The sequence below is a fragment of the Pleurodeles waltl genome, chromosome 5 (genome assembly GCF_031143425.1).
Source record: "Pleurodeles waltl isolate 20211129_DDA chromosome 5, aPleWal1.hap1.20221129, whole genome shotgun sequence".
NCBI lineage: Eukaryota > Metazoa > Chordata > Amphibia > Caudata > Salamandridae > Pleurodeles > Pleurodeles waltl.
Genome location: NC_090444.1, coordinates 903,616,203 through 903,633,057, shown reverse-complemented (window position 1 = coordinate 903,633,057; position 16,855 = coordinate 903,616,203). Strand labels below are relative to the sequence as shown.

The window sequence follows — 16,855 nt, the reverse complement described above, 5'->3', positions numbered from 1 at the left end:
TCAGTTTATAAGCTCGAGTTCACACATCTTCCTTAGTCTGGAGGAAGCCTTAAATGAGTATGGCCAAAACACATTGACTTTATTTGGGAGGAGTCTCATTACCTATATTATCTTAAAGTAAATGCAGTCTAAGGAGCAAGTAAAGGGGGTTTGTCCCCAGAACTCTTAATAGTGTGCAACTACCTTTGCCTGGATTGAAATCTGTACTTTATCCACAGCTACCCTACATAAAGAAATGGACAATGAGCCTGTTTTTCTCCTAGTGGGCTGTTGTAATATAGTGTAATTCTTTTTTTGTTAATGCTGTCTAATGTTTGTACTTGTTTTTCCTATTATTTTTGTGTCTGAGACCCATTTAAGATTGTCTCGGTTGTAATGTGTGCAGTATATAAGGAATGTAAGAAATCTTATGATAAATTAAGAACTGTCCAGTGAAAATTGTTTCATTGTGACCACGCATCAGCCAAAGACCCCATACACCCAGTCAATGGACCTGGCAAGGCACATGGATGCAGGTGCAGGACCATGCCCCGTGATCTCTAGAGCATCCCCAGGCTTGAGAGGTGATCTGAGGCAGCCTCAGGCTCGCCCTTGTAGGCCCAAACAGAAATAAATTTTTGAGGGAACCGCTGCTTTAACTAGCGTGGAAGTACCAACGTACAATGACCAGTGGAGGATGAACAGTTGTCAACGTATTTCACTGTCAATCTCAGAAGGATGAAAGGTAAGATGCCTCAGTAGGGATTCATGCCTTACCCTGCAGATTGCACCTATGTGCTTGCAGGAGGTGCAGTAATGGCACACATATCCACATATACGCACGTTTGTTATGTACATTAAACAGGAAAGAAAACAGTGAATTAAGGGTCAGGTGTACAAAGATTGTGCTGTTGTAAACCATGTGATTCACAAAACCAATGGGTTTGCGACTGCAAAATCCCTTTTTCTAATGTTGAAAACTCATTTATGACCTGGCCTCCCTCTCCAGTTTACCCAGGCCAACATCCTAACCATTCCAAGAATTCACTGCAAGTCACAAGGTCTTAGTCAGGGGCCTATGACTGTGACTAAACTCTAATTGCTTTCTACAACCTTTTGCAATAACGCCGACTGCATGCACTTAGTTTGGTTAAAATGGTAATTTTTTGCTTTTAACCTGAAGTGTCCCTACTTTGAGAACCTTGGTTCATGGTAACACAGAAGCAGTCAGCTCAGTAGACAAACAATGAAGAGACAAATAGAACACTGAAGTTGACCAAGGAAGCCAGCATCTCACACAGTTGATGCACATTCTTTCACAAAACATTGATGACTTGTAATGAAATGTGATGATAGCTGAAATGTAATTCTCATCCTCTAGCATCAGTGTTATGAACAGTGTTTAATCTGCTCACACTGTTGTTTTCGGAACCGCCTGGGAGCAATTATGTTAAGCAATGTGCAATATACCACCAAATCAATGTAAACTTGCAAAGGGCACACTTTTAAAACAAATCGACTGCTCTAATGTCGGCGCTCTCTGCACCAATATAGAGTAATCTGAGTCTAGCCTTGAGAAATTATAGATGCTTGCCCACGATTTATTTGCACAGCAGAATGGAACACGAGAAAGTGTGAACAAAAACAGTCTTGCATCAAATGTTAAACTTTATGCCAACATTTACCCGGCTCTCCAAGACCGACTTTGCAGAACCCTGCCCTAGCCCTTAAAGGACAACAGTGTAGTTGTAATTTACTAAACCACTAATAGATAAGTATTACCTTTACCACGTTTAATGTGATGTGGGGTTTCTTTTTTGGTTTCTGCGGCAGACTTGTGAAATCTGTAATGAACTGGTATAATTCCCCTACTTGCTATTTTAAGTCTTATAAAAAAAAATATATATATATATAAAAAAAAATCAAATGATGTATGTCAATCACTCCTAACAAGTCTTAAGAGAATTAAGTATTTTTTAGATTTCGCCCACACAGCGCTTGCGCTGTACTTATAAAATCTTTCCTAATAAATAAAATCTTAAGCCCTCCCATTACTTACCATTCGTTGGCTTCACTTTTTTTCATTTGTTTGTTTACCACCCCCTTCCAGCTGGTGATTCATTTTTTTAATACTTTATATTTTTGCGGTTTTGTACAGTGCGAACTTGTTTCATCTTTGTTGTTGAGTCAAGAAATATTAGGACATTCCTATCAGCTCTTATGTGGAAACAGCTCAGGGGCCGCTTACACCAAACTCCTATTTCTGCCAAAGCAGAAGACATCCTGCCTCAGCCCGCCTGACATATCTTGCTGGCTCAACATCTGTGATTTATAAAGCTGCAAAAAAATGTTACAAAAATGATGGCAATGCTCGAAGCTTTTACAAAAGGGAATGTCAGTATGCCGCTATAGCGGGTCTGAAATGTCGATAATTTTAACTTTGTAATGTCTCCGATGTGTTCAAGGCACACTTAAATCATAGGAAGAGTTAACAAATGCCCCCACATCGAATAGACAGTCCCAACGAGCTTAGCTCCTCAGAGCTGAAGAGCCCATAAGTACAGCCCCGACTACTGAGCTCTGCCCATACTTTTTCATCACAACAGAAGTAATGTATAATGGATCTGCGCCCGTGCAGACTGCAGACTGTCAATTAAGGGAAAACCTACCCTTTTAAACAGTCTTCACCACCCTACCACCGCAAAATGCTAAAGATGGTGCTGAACTAGGACACTGCAGTGTCGGACTGCATTTTTTAATATTGTCCACTAAAATGAGGTCCTGGACGTTGTGTTCATAGTTTTCATGGTGTAATTCCCTCGAAAGTTTTAGAATTACCCTGAAAAGTGTAGCGCAATCCAGTTGCAAACCCTCGCAACCATTTAATAGGGACATGCATTATTATCACAAACATGTGAACATGAATGCAGTTGTATTTCCTTAGCGTTTAATGCAGTTTTCTTTAAGGGGTTTCGTTACATATTGACTGCCGAGGAGGTCTGTGTATTTCATGTGTCAACTCTCTAATCTTGCCCTGCTGTCTACAAAAGACAGGCCTTTCATCCTTCCCAATAAAGATAGTCACAATACTACAAATGGATTCACGAAAGCTTTTTCAGCATTCATACGGCTCGCAAGGAAGTATCTTATCTGCAGCATGTTTACAATTTAATATTTGCACCAAGCAGTGAAAAAACGTTCATATTAATGGGTTTAGTTTACTGTAGGAAATCCGAACCGGCCGAGTACCCCTTGATGACCTCTACATCAGGGTTTATGATGCGACCACTTTCCCTCAGACGCATGCTGTACGATACTTTTAAAGAACATTGACAACGTCAGTAGGTCTCATGTAAGCGAAACCTATTGGCTTTGTCAATGCTTGTTCTTTCTTAACACCAACTTAAACTTGATTTCTTAGGTAAATGTTGACCAAAATTTGAAGTTTTCCACTTTTGCCAAATTTTACAAATGTTTTACTACGTCCAGAGCACACTTCAGATGATTTTTAAAAGGCTCTTTTGTTAATATAAAACTGTATTGCTTGAACAGACTTTCAACCTGACTTCCTGAGCTCTCAGTCGACCACCTCAGGAAATGAAGGATCTTTACAGATTGGCAGTCTGAAAAAGAGTGGCCACATTTCTCCATTCTCAGATAGCTTGTATTTATTCTCAATTCGTGCTGGTTTATAATTATTCCTCATCTCCTGTTAATGTTTGTCTTGATCAGTACCTATTGTCTTAAGATCATTTTACAACAAAGACGGGCGAGGTAGAAATTAGGAGTTAAGGCGCTGATAGTGAATGTAGTAATGTGTTAACAAAAGTGGAAATCATAGTAGGATCTATGAGAGATGCTTACTGTCATATCTTTCTTCTGTCTTAAAAGTTACCTCCCTTTATCTAGCTTGCTGCATGGCAGCCATTTTACAAGCCTGCATCTGAATTTGGCTTTACTGCTATAATCAGGTGACTTTTAAATTGTGCAGATGAAAATAAAATCTTGTTTTTTTTTTTGGTAAAATCATCTTCTATTGTTTAGCTGGAAAAACATTTTCTCTCATTCTCTCAAATAATTTTAACTAGATGCATGTTTCTTTTGCACTTGCTTTCGAATTGTTAGAATAGTTTATGTGCTGTTTCTCATCAGTATAATATATTCATTTTTTTTTTCTTCTTTTAAGAACGGTGCTGGCACTTGCCGGAGAAGACTTTGCCCTTGTTGCGTCAGACACACGATTAAGTGAAGGTTATTCGATTCACAGCCGGGACACGCCAAAATGCTATAAATTGTAAGTGATTGATTCATGTTCTTTTGTGGACAATTGTGCTTAGTATAAAATATTACTGTGCTTGACTGCAGGTTGACTGCCATAGTATATATTTTTTTTGTAATACAAATTTGATTTATTTGCGATGGGTGTTACATCATGTTAAGAGTAGGTCAGTTGCTTCTGCACATGAAGATTGTAATTTGTTACTCTGGGATCTGTGTGGCTGTCTGTTTTTATTAATCTAAGCCAGGATTTTTCTTACCTCTTTTAAAGTCTGGTATCATAATGGACAGGTGTAAACATTATTTTACAGAAGCCTTTTCTGCTTGCGCTCTGTTACCTTTAAGTTCACGCATTGGAAATGGTAGCTACAGGAGCTTAATATATTATTTACTTAAGCCATTGGTCAGTTCATCCTTACTGACCAAGCAGCCCTGTGTTTGAGGCAAACACACAAACTTTTAACTCTGAGATAGCACATTCCCAGTTTAAAGGGGAAGCATGGGTGGTGTGGTTTGAGGTACAGGTGAAGAAATTCATTTTTTTGAGTTAGTAATTGAGAGGGAGTCATTTTAGATCATCCGCCCGGTTTCTATGAACATCTGGATTTGTATTTATTTTGTTATTAGACTGAGCCATACGTAGTATGTTTGAAGTATACATGCTTTTGTTTTCTAAATTACTGCAAGGCGTCACCTGAGGCCCCACATAGAGACATATGGCATAACAAGAGAATTGAAACAGTGGATTTCAAGTCAACCAACATACATGATGTTTTAGATTATAGGAGAGGGCCTATAAATTCCAATATCATCAGTTTGCAAAGAGCCCGGAAAAATACTGCTTTTACTACTTTTCTGTACATCCCTGTGTATCTATTGAAAAGCTAAATAGTGACAAGACCGATAAGGTCTCCATAGTCTCTCCTGGAATGTTGCAGGCCTAAAATCTAAATTGAACTTACCAATTTTCGAACAATTTTGTTGACGAGTTTGACATCTGCTTATTCCAGGAATCTTGGAGTATTGAGTCTGTTTTTGGCTGGTTATGGAAAATATTGCATTCCAGCAAAAACAAGTCTTTGCGGGTGGCCGTTTGGAGGGTTGAAAACGTGGATGAGAAGTTCACTCAACTATACAATTGTGAGACTATAGATTGATTTTTCAGATATTTTGGGATTAAAAATTAGGTCAAACAACAATCTTAACCTGGAATTTTATAAGATCTTCAAGAGAAGGGCCAAAGGAGGCAACCATTAGAAATTTATTGGGAAAAGAGGACACATTCAGTATATACTGTTCTGGCAGGGGATTTCAACACTGCGTTTGAACCTTTGGACTGGATGATATGAATCTGACTTACGAAGATGAGAAATGAGCCTTCCCTCAACTTGACCTAGCCCCTGTTAAAAAGTGGACCCAAGCTGCCCTACAATTCAAGGCCCTTACACTAGAATATGGGCTTAAGGCAGCGAATGGCAGAACAAAATCGAATGGCAGGGGGTATTTACATAAAATAAACCCTATCATGAGAGCTGCATTGATTTATATTGATTGACCTCGGACTGTGGCAAAGTGTAGAAAAGATATGGTTGTTAAGAAAAGAATGGACAGCGATCGCAACCCTTTATACCTCTATGTGCTAACTATTCTGGGGAAAATTGCCCATCGATCACCTCCCATGCTGCATCACAAAAGATGTCCAGCTAGCTAATAACAAACGCCATCTTAAATGGTGCCTGCTAGCCGCACATTGACACACCTTGACTTCCATAGGGTCTGATTTAGCAACTACCTTACTGAGTTTAGAAGCTGTAATGGTTAAAGACAATAATATATTGGAAGCAACAAGTATACATTCATGTTTTTTCTAACACATAGTTTCTTACCTTTAAGTGCCAAATACATACAGGAGTGCAGACAGACTAGAAGCTAATTAACATTAGCAATAAGGAAAAGGGACCTAGGGCAAATAAGTTACCGAAGGAAGAAATATAAACAAGTCCAAAATACAGCTAAAAGGGAATAGAATGGTAAATGTGGCAAGATCTTTTAAAAACATGCGTTGATAAAGATTTTTGCCAAAGTTGGTCTTTGCTGACAATGGGTGGAAAGGGTAAGCCTCACAATCAGCAAACAACTTCTCGTTTATTGATTGGGTCAATCACTCTAAGGCATCATATAATGATGAAACACAAGATCTTGATCATGATGCATGGCATACCCCTGAAGCCCAGGCACAGAGTTATATGGCGTTCTATTTAAGTGATGTAGAAGTCGCCATAAGTGCTATTGTCCAGGGGCTAGCTCAGTGGCCTGACGGTTTACCAGGTAACATTTTCATCTACGATAAAGAAAAGTGGTCCAGATATATCATAGCGATGAGTAATGCTATATCTAAGGGAGTGCCCATTAGCAGCTGGAAAAGGAGCTGAGGTTGAATTCATTTTTAAAAAGGGAGATCGGACGTTGCCTACTAATTACAGAACAATAAGCCTGATGTACTCCTTCCAGGAGGTTTTTTTGTTGGGGTGGTATTGGAGAAAATCCATGGGTGGATCAACGAAACAAAAATACTTAACCAATATCAAGCTGGGTTCAGGAAGGAAACTAGCACAGTAGACCAGGTCTTTCGCTTTCTTCTCCTGTATAGGAAAACTGTGCTAATCGGCAAGGGTCACTTATATGTGGCCTTTGTCGATCTGAAGTCTGTGTTCAACGTGGTACCCCGGTAGAAGCTGTGGCAGTTGTCCTTGAATCTTCTATCAATCATAGTTCACTTCCACAAGGGCAATTTTGCCAGAGTAAGATGGGGGAAGCAAGGCCTGCTTACCAGCACAGTTCCTGTTAGCAAGGGCACCCCCACCCCCACCAAAGGTATGTGCTTACTTCTCTGTTTTCATTCCATTTGAATGAGGTAGTGCGTTTCCTTTCACTATTCCCCGTCGAAGCCCCACCTTTGGTCAAGATAAAAATACCCACGCTACCTGATACTTTTTTTAGTGTCTCAAACACAAAGTTGGCTGCTGAACCCTGCAAGACCTTTTGTTGTATGTGTGGTTTAGAGGTGAATGCAGCTAAGACAGATTATACGTTAGTTATTAAATCCTATAGAGGAAGAATGACCTAGGGTGGAGTGGAGCTGAAAAGAGTAGATGCCTTCGGCTATCTAGGTATTAGGCTAACAACTCTCAGCATTCTTTTTCCATTCCATACCAAAGTGACTAAAGCACAAACGAATTGTAGGTGCTATTCTGAAGGAGCATTATGCATCTCACAGCAAACCAGTAGCCCCAGCATTGCAGGTCTATGGGCCAAAAGCTTTGGGCACCATGATGTATGGTGCAGAACTCTGGAGCTTCCACAACCTAGCAGATGTGGTAAAATCTGAACATAAGTTTGAGAACTTTCGTTTCCCTCCCATCTGGTACTAGTCTGCTAAACCTGGATGTGGGAAGCAAGTTAATCTAGATAAACCAAGAATTAGTCTCCTCCAATAGTGAGCCAGGTATCCATCCATTGGGCTGGGTGTTTATTAAATGGAAGTGCACTGAGGGGCAGCAGAGGGAGAGAGGGTAGGTATCTTGAAATGGTGCCGCCTTCTCAAGGTCTCCCCGGTGGTACCCCTGGGGCTCCATGCCTTCAGGTTTTGGGTGGGGGGGGGGTTAGTAGTGGGGTCAGGCATTGTAACAGCTATCTAGTACTTGTGACCCAGAGGACATCCTGGTTCCATCCCCAGTTATCCTCCTCTCTAATCTGTGGTGTGAGCTGGTCCTTGGCAGCTGGGGGAAGCTTGAAATTCAAGGTGGGCGGTTATCATTCTTCGCCTCAGATTTTGATGTTTGTTTCCCAACACCCTCCAACTGTCCTGCTACGTCCCTTTTCTCTTAATACCATGAGAGGATCTGCCTCAGTACAAGCTCATTTCAACAGCCTGAACAACCAGCGCTGGACATCGTAGGTTGCAAGCTCCTTCCAGGATATCCGGATTTGTCACTGGAAGGTGGCAGAAGCGAGATCTATGAATCTGTGCAGGTGTTTGTGCCCTGTGGCCTTATGGCAAAGACCCAGTAGGTAATACTCAGGAGTGCATGTTCTGCAAGTTCAGTGGTGATACTTGTGACCTCATGCCAGGATGCTAGTAACACCGGGCAGTCCCTGACCATGTGATAGAATCTGGTGGCAGGTGTCCTGCATCTTCGGCATTCAGGGCACTATGCTGGGAACATGCGTATAATTTGTTTGGGGGGGGGGGGTTTAGGTAGGCCTGATGCAAATAACTGAACTGCATAAAACTGAATTGCAGGTTATGGGACACCTTATTTACATGCTGGAGCACCCCGGACCAAGATTTGTCAGTCAGTGGTTGTAGGAGAATGATTTTCCATCTGGTCCACGCTCCCTCAGGTGGAGTGGAGTTCAGTGCTGTGTACAGTGTAGAAATGGTACAGCATATGCCTTCATCTACAAGCAGGATGCGTAGTTCGGTGATGGGGTAAGGTACTCGTCATTGCAGCCCCAGGTGGTGTGGATCGGATATTGTATGGAATGGCATGTCAGGAAGTGGCCCGACTCTATACTGAAAGTGTCAATGATATCTTGGAAGGGCATGAGGACAGCGTTGTGAAATAGGTCTCCTAGATAGTCAATCCCTGCATTCCTCCTCACTTCTGTGTCAAATCTCTGTGCCATCCCCCAGTCAAGCAAGTGCCATTTATCTGTTAGTGGGGAATACGGGATGTGTGACCCAACCGTGCAAGTATCTCTGCCAACACTGCTGAGCCCCCGTCCTCTGCAGTGTTTCTCACTTTGGGTGAATCCCTGGTCCAGTCAGCCATGTATATGTGCTAGTTCCCTCAAGGATCATGCGAACGGCCACCCTTTTGGAGCGGGCAGCTGTGCCCAGCCATTGTAGCTGCCTTTGCTGTTGCGCCGCCGCATAATACAGTTCGTAATGAGGTGCTCAGAGTCCTCCCTCAGTCAGAAGTTGTTGGAGGATGCAAATTCTACTAGTCTCCTGCCTTTACCCCATATTCCAGCAGGAGACAAAGTAGCATTCGGAAAATGCACCTGGGAATTGTAAGCAGGAGTGCAGTGGAAAAAGTATAGTAGGTGGGCAGTGCGAGAATTTTGGCGATTGCCTCTCATCCTAGTGGGGAGAGAGGCAGTGAGAGCCAGAAGGGAAAGGATTTACGGATCAAACCTAGCAGTTTATCTATATTTCCCTCCTTGGTGTCCTTTTCTGTGTGATAGATCTGGACTTCCAGATACCTAAACGTATCGTAGCACCATTTAAGCCAGTGTCGGGCTAGAGTATAACTGGCTGGCCCTGGAGTTGGGAACCAAAGGGAACAGACACAACTTGGGCCAGTTGATTCTAAGTCCTGAGACAACCACAGTTTGATCTAGTAAGAGCATCAAGCCTTGGAGGGAGGCACTGGCTGGTCTGATGGCGGAGCACCCTCAGTCCTATGTAGGGTCTGGTACTAGTCCCTGAATGCAGTGTTATTGGCGACATGCATGGTCACCAGTGTGCCATCTTTCAATCTTGTTGCACGTATCTATGAGTGCTATTAGTCCTCTTTAACCAGCCACGGCAGCAACTTGACAGAGCAGTCGCCCTTTGTGAGCAGTAGGGCAAGGCGCTGCTTGTAATCATGCCTCCCCAAACAAGTCTCTGTATGTTTGTGCTGCTTATGCAGCAGTTGGAGCCTCTTGACTGACGTAGTCTATTAGCCACCTCTACCTCAAGTCTGCCTGCAGGAGTCAACGGACCTCCCCATGTGACAGCCATGCAGTGACCTCGCATGACCACTTTGTGTGGATCCCATTCCATCGTCCTGGTCAGGTTGGTACCCTTATTGAGATCAAAGTATCGGGGATACATGTCAACAGGTTGTCCCTGAAAGGGGGTGGGGCAGTGTGTCAAAGAGTGCCTCGGCCTACAGTCTCCAAGTTGGTATGCTGGGGTGCAGTCTGCACCACCGTAGGGTTAATTGTAGAGGACAGTGGTCCATGAGGGTGCACACTAGATAGTCCGTTCGGTCAATCTGCACCCTGTTGCTCAGTGCACAAAAATATGTCCAGTCTGGTGTGTACGTTGTGGATGGGGTATAGTCTGTGAGCCATCCAGTCACAGAAGTGTTGTGCAGTTTAAACGCATGGGGCATTACACGGGGGGAGAAACGGAGGGATCACAATTCACATCTGGATCGCAATAAAAATCACTGCCGCATGGACCAGGGGAGTGCAGGTCTTGGAAGAGCAGAGGTGTAAGAATGTCTAGGAAGGCAGCCTGGTTAGTGTTAGATGCATAAACACCCACTAATGTTCTCAGGGCTCTGTCAAGGTGCTCCTCTATTATTACATATCGTCCCTCCGCATCCACACTCTGTGCGTCTACCACATAGGGAACCCATGGGGCAGTCCAAAGCAGAACATCCTGGGCATAGGCTGACAAGGAGGTGCCATAAACCTGCCTCCTGTATTTTGCACGGACTCTGTGTAGCTTTTATAGTGTTAGGTGTGTCACTTGTAGCAATGTGTGTGTTTTGGGGGATGAGATAAACTTGAATTCGATAGCGTTTTGCAGGGATGGCCATGTCACACACATTCCATGTCATGAAGTTACATTGTGTGATGTTACGTACTGGTGTACCCATTGATTTATATCAGTGAGGTATGCCTGCGGCGTGAACCAGGTGCTCAAGTACGTGTGTATACACTCACTCACTCCTTCCCTCACTCACTCTCACGCTCTCTCACACACACACACACACACACACACACACACACACACACACTCTGTCTCCCCCCCCCCCCCCCCCCGTCCCAGCCAACTAGGCCAAGCACAGCTGGGCCGCAACCCCCAGGCACATCTGAGAGACTCCAGTTAAACAATAATAGAGTGAATGAACCATTGCAAAGGGGTTTGTGCTTGTTACAAGGCCTCCGCCATAGTTTGTGCTTGTTACAAGGCCTCCGCCATAGCCTGCTTGGCAGCCATCTTGTTCTGAGTGGGACAGTTTCTGACATTTCTTTGTTTCCTGCACCTTGGTTAGGGCACCAGCCATTTACCAGCCCTCTGGTCATCAGTGGGAATTTGTGCCAGCCCTTTAGCATGGAACCAGGTCCACGCATCCTCTGGAGATGTAAAGATGTTGGAGCACTAACCAACAGACCCCTTGAGCTTTGCAGAGTATTAGAGTGTGTATTCGAGTTGCAGCTCCCATGGGTGGTGTTCAACTTTCACATAGGAGTTACGGAGACTTTGCACCTCCATCATGAAATCAGGGTAGGCTGTGATCGCAATGTTCTCATAGCTCCAGTGGTCTTTCATGTGGAACAGTTGTAGCACCACATCTTGATCAGTCATTTAGAAGATGGGCAATGACTGTTTGTGTCGGGGTCTCGGATGGGGCAGGGGAGGGTTAGGCGAAATGCCAGCTATGCAGTGTGCTCACTCCACAGAAAAGAACTTGGGGACTCTTTTCTCCATTATTGTGCTCAGCCAATTTTACAGTAATGGTTTCATGCTGCATCCTCTGACCTTTCAGAGAAGCCCAGAAGGCAGATGTTGTTGCACCTCAAGCACCCTTTGGCATCTTCTACTCTGCAGTGAAGTGAGGCCACTTCCTCCCTCATGGCCTTTAGTTACGTTTGAAGATTGTGTACCATGGGACTCGCAGACGTCAGGGCAGATTCAGGGTCATCCATGCTGTCAGTTAGTTTTTGATGGCCTGCCTTTAGTAAGGTCATGTCCAGGAAGACAGCATCGATTTTGGCTCAAGCATGGGTTTAGTGTCTGGAATGGCAAGGAGCACCTTTTTTAATTTGGGTGGAGTGCGTGTGGAAGGTGGCTTCCAAGTAGTTCAAGGTGCCCAGAGTATGACCTATATTAGGGGGTTGGCGTGGTGTGGTATTGCTGGGTCACGGGGTCTGATTATTATTTGGATTTCCCCATCATGTCGCTGTCCGTTGTGGCAATGCTAGCTGCCATGTGGAGGCTGTACAAGTTTATCCGGCCTCCCAGTTGCTCCATCTCCTAGCAAACACAGTCAAATTCCAGGGGAGCAAGGGGCGCACCTAGTTCAAATCACAGGGCAGCAATACAGCAGCAGAGGGCCCACCAGTCGGCAGCACATCACTGGGTTTATTAAATTACAGATCAGGCAGCCTTCAACGGTTTGAGACTGGCGCCCCGATTCACTGTGGATCTCCAGTGCTTAGTGCTGTTGCACTCACTACCTGAGAGTCCTCCGACAGACTGGTTGTGTCAGATGTGGCCAGAGGGGAGCGTGCTGCCAAAAAGAGGCCTTGCGTAGGTCGCTTTCAGAAGTGCCTCACTTGCATGGAAGATAGTGCTGTGGGTTTCCCCCGGCCTACCGTGCGCACACTTAGTGTGCAGCGTTTGCACCCCTCCTTCAGTCCAGAGGGGTCTACTGGCCCGGATGCCCCAGGGCAGGGCTAGGACAAGCAGACAGTAGATGAATGTGAGGGGCCCGTGTGGCCTACTGCCGCTGGGCCCCCTCACATGCAGGTGTCAAGGCAGCTGTCCCCCACTCCAATCATGGCTCTGTCGGAGCCGCATGTGTGACCTGTGCCTGAGCAGATGTCTGGCCGCTGCTAACCCCCTCGCGTCGCTGGAGAAGTTCGGCTAGGTTCCGGGGCTTCTGAAGTTGCAGTTACTCCTGTAGTTGTGTAGGCTTCTGTGGCAAATGCTGCAGGCCGAGATGGAGGCTGGGGGGGGGGGGGGGGGGGGAGACAAGGCATCAGGCTTCCAGGGTGCACCCCTGATGCAGGTGCACCAGGCCCAGTATCCCTTCTCAGCGGTACACCCCAGGGAGCAGGAAGGGAGCCGTTAGCAGGGAGGTTTGACCACCGCTCCCTGTGGTCAAACCAGTCCCTCTGAGGTCCTCGTGCACCTGTCTCCCAGGCATCTGCGGCACACTGGCTGATATTTAGGTCTTCTGATTTCAGGAAATCTGTTTTTGCATGCCTCCCCTGGTCTATGCCCACCCCGGGGAAGGGTGGCCCAGGCAATTGTCGGTGTCTGACAGGCCAGATGGCACAGGAAAATATAGGCTATTACGCAGGCCGAGGATGAAGCTCGATGCAGTGGGTCTAATGCGGCCGCCATCTTGGCCACACCCCCATGAAGGTTTTGATGTTGGAGCGGTTTTTGTTTATTTTTATTTTTTTTAATGTGTAAACATTATGATTTTTATTGTATCGCTTTTAACTTTTATACCACCTGATGCTGAATAAAGTTAATTTGAAATTACCATAAGAGCAACTCTAGTATAGTAGCTGATGTGCCTAGAACTCCCTCTCAGCTGCTAAGAACAAAGATATGGGAAGTGATAGTGAAGGATATTTTCGGGCCATCATGTTGCAGTATACAGCATGTTAGAGAAAATTATTTTGCCATTAATTTGTAATGTTTCTGAATTGTTAATGTAATCCAAGTTTGCAGCATACATGTAATATGGTTATAAGCCAGCTGAAAGTTAAAACCTGTGCATCAGATACTACAATGTGCAACATTCTTAGTGTTCAGAAACTAGGAAGCCTTTTGATAAATTAGAATTGCTGCCTGTGTCCCAGAGACCTGTCGAGTGATCTCCCCTGGACTGTTTTGTACTAGCATTTGTCTCCTTAGCTGGAAAAGCCAGTGCCTTGCTTTTAGGATAAATGGAGTAATTCGAATCCCTGCAACCCCTTTCAGAATGTAGCCTGACTGTGCTACAAGAAGCATGGGTATAGTAGCGTTAACCAGAACCTGCCTCCTGGAATAAGTTTCCTTTAAAGAAATCCTGTTCCCACGGTCCCATTCACTGATCACAGCACCCACTACGGCTCACAAAAATGAAATCCTTTATAGTCTGGTTTCATTTACTTTTTGTCCAGTAGACCACATCCCTTCCAAAGAAACAGTCTTCAGCTTACGACAGTGGAAGCACTGGATGACACACACTACAGTCTGTGTGTTCTCCTAAATGGGCAACTGGGCGTCTGCGCAACTGCAGTATAGTCTATTCTGTGGCACTGATAAAAGAACCAAAAGTTTTGAAGTATTCAAAATCAGTTCTACTATACATTTGATAGAACTAATTCACGTCTGAATTGTGTATACAAATAACATTTAATGGAGAAGATGTACAATACATTGCTACCAGTTGCACAGCAGTTTGTTTCCCAAAATCAGGCAGCACAAAGACATTATTCAAACTACACCCATGGGGCAGAGCTGATCGCCGAGGAAGATGGCGACTCCTCTTTAGAGCCAGAAAAGACAGACTATGAATCAGGCCAATTATACCTTCCCAAACTCCTCAATACACAAAAATAAGATACTTATGATGTCAGAAGGGGGGAGGACATTGAATAATTCATGATTTCCTGGCAACATGCTCTGCAGTTGAATTTGAAGCTTACTGAAGTGAAGCTCTGAAATTTTTAAAATGGTGATGTGCAGACAGGGACTACGAGGTGAAATGCTCTTTCATTCTTTGACAACAGACTTCAGCTGGTAGGAAAAGTAAGCGTTGGAAAGTGTCTCCTTATATGTTTGTGAACTTGTTTTTTTTTCTTTTTCCCTCATGAGAAGCTTGAACTTTATCCCAAAAATATTTGATCATTAGACACAAGGTATATTTTCTGAGTGATAACTCAAGGTTGTATGGTTAGTGGGTATTTTTTCAAATTAAGAGGAGAATAGAAAAGTGGGAAAGAAGAGTGCTTATTTTTGGGCGTGTCGCTTGCGTCTTCAGATGTATTAATCACCTAAAACTGGAAAAAGTCTGGAGGTAAGGGCGAAAGATATTTCCTACGTCAGAAATTAAATCTGTAAGACAATTATATAGTGCAGCCCTGCTATCTAAACCCGGTATTGATGTCTGAAAGTGTATGATGGCTGAATCCCCAGAATTACCCTCCTCCGCTATGGACACAATACTGAAAGAATTACTAGATATAAAATCTTCACTTACGTCCGTAAATAATGCAGTCTCTGCAAATACAATAGAAGTTCAAGGATTAAGAAGTGAAGTTACTAAATTTCACTCCTGTTTGCAGGCAATGGATAGTCTCATTACGGACATTTAGTCTCATCTTGATAAAGCTCCTGATACAAGTCATGATATCTGGTATTTGCAGCAGAAAATTATTGACTTAGAAGACTCCCGTAGGAGGAGCAATGTTAGAATCCTAGGTCTTCCAGAACAAATAGAGAGAGACGACATGTTAGGTATTTTGACCAATTTAATACCAACGCTGAAGAACATCACTTTTACCGTCACACTGGAATTTCAGAGGGCCCATCGTGTCTGGTCCCACACATCTGATCGTTTTACAAATCCTCGACATATTTAGCCTGCTGTTTGCGGCATCAACAAGCTTGTCAAATGATTATGGAAGCAAGGAGACTTGGTCCTTATGCATATGACAAATTGCAAGTCATTATCACTGCAGACTTTTCGGCACCCATCTATCTTAAAAGGACACAATTTTTAAATTTGTGCACTAGAATGAAGAGAGACATCAAATATGGTCTTTTAGAACTTGCCACTATGATTGTGACTTTTTCAAGGGAAAACCAAGGAGTACTTTGATCCTCATTACTTGGAATCATTTTTTTAATGACTTGGATTAAAAGGATTCAGAGATGGAACCCAAATCTTCATCTCCACCACCCACAAAAGAACCTTCTGTATCTACTACTCCAGACGATGCTGATCAACGAAAATGGGACTCTGTTCAACCGCAATGGTCTCATGGTGGTAAACTTACAGCATGGAAGAAACATCAACCTAGAGATAAAGCTAGATCACCTTTGAAACCTTGATCATGATAGAGACAACAATTTATGTAATAATGCTTTGCACTCTTCTTTCCTCCTTTTCTTATTTCAGAGTTTTGTGCATCATATTTTCCCACTGTTTGGATTTAGATCACTTTTAAATGATGTCCCTCCCTTGGTTTCTTTTCCTTCCTCTATACGATTATATATTAACGTCATTTTGGAAATGTTATTTTATTTCGAATTGGTAATGGCACATCTACCCTCATTTCTGTTTACCACTTCAGTGTAATTTGTCTATTCCCTCAGTTCAAAGACTTAGTTGTTAAGTGTATGTAATTGTCTTATCACTCAGTGTTGGACAATTTAAATTTGCACTGATAGTTTTCTTAAATAATAAATTCTTATTTGAATCAATGCCTAATATTTAACTTGATTTCATATCTATATCTTCTTTCCTCTCTTTTCCTTTTTTTCATACTCATTCACCTGTACTGAAACATTCTAATTTTTGTATACTTTTTTGTCCTACACTTTCCTTTTCCTGCATCTCAACCGTTTTCTGTACATTTATAATCTTGTGTTTCTGTTCCTATAAATTCTAGATTCTTCTAAATTCTATCAATATTATTTTATTTTTTCTTTTAAATATGTCACTTCATTGGATGAAACCTTTGAATGTTGTTTCATTGAATGTTAATGGCTTAACACATTTTATTAAGAGAAAGAAAATGCTTCATTTTCTTGGACAACAAAGACCTGATATTGTATTGATCCAAGAAACTCATCTCACAGTGTCAG

General features: G+C 43.2%; 1 protein-coding gene across 1 annotated transcript in view; it reads left to right on the top strand.

Annotated features, from left to right (window-relative positions):
* PSMB1 (proteasome 20S subunit beta 1) overlaps positions 1 to 16,855 on the top strand; it is an 86,895-nt gene that overhangs the window by 38,036 nt on the left and 32,004 nt on the right. Inside the window, exon 2 of the mRNA XM_069235021.1 lies at positions 4,166 to 4,273. Coding sequence (XP_069091122.1) covers positions 4,166 to 4,273 — 108 coding nt within the window. The remainder of the gene's footprint in view (positions 1 to 4,165; positions 4,274 to 16,855) is intronic.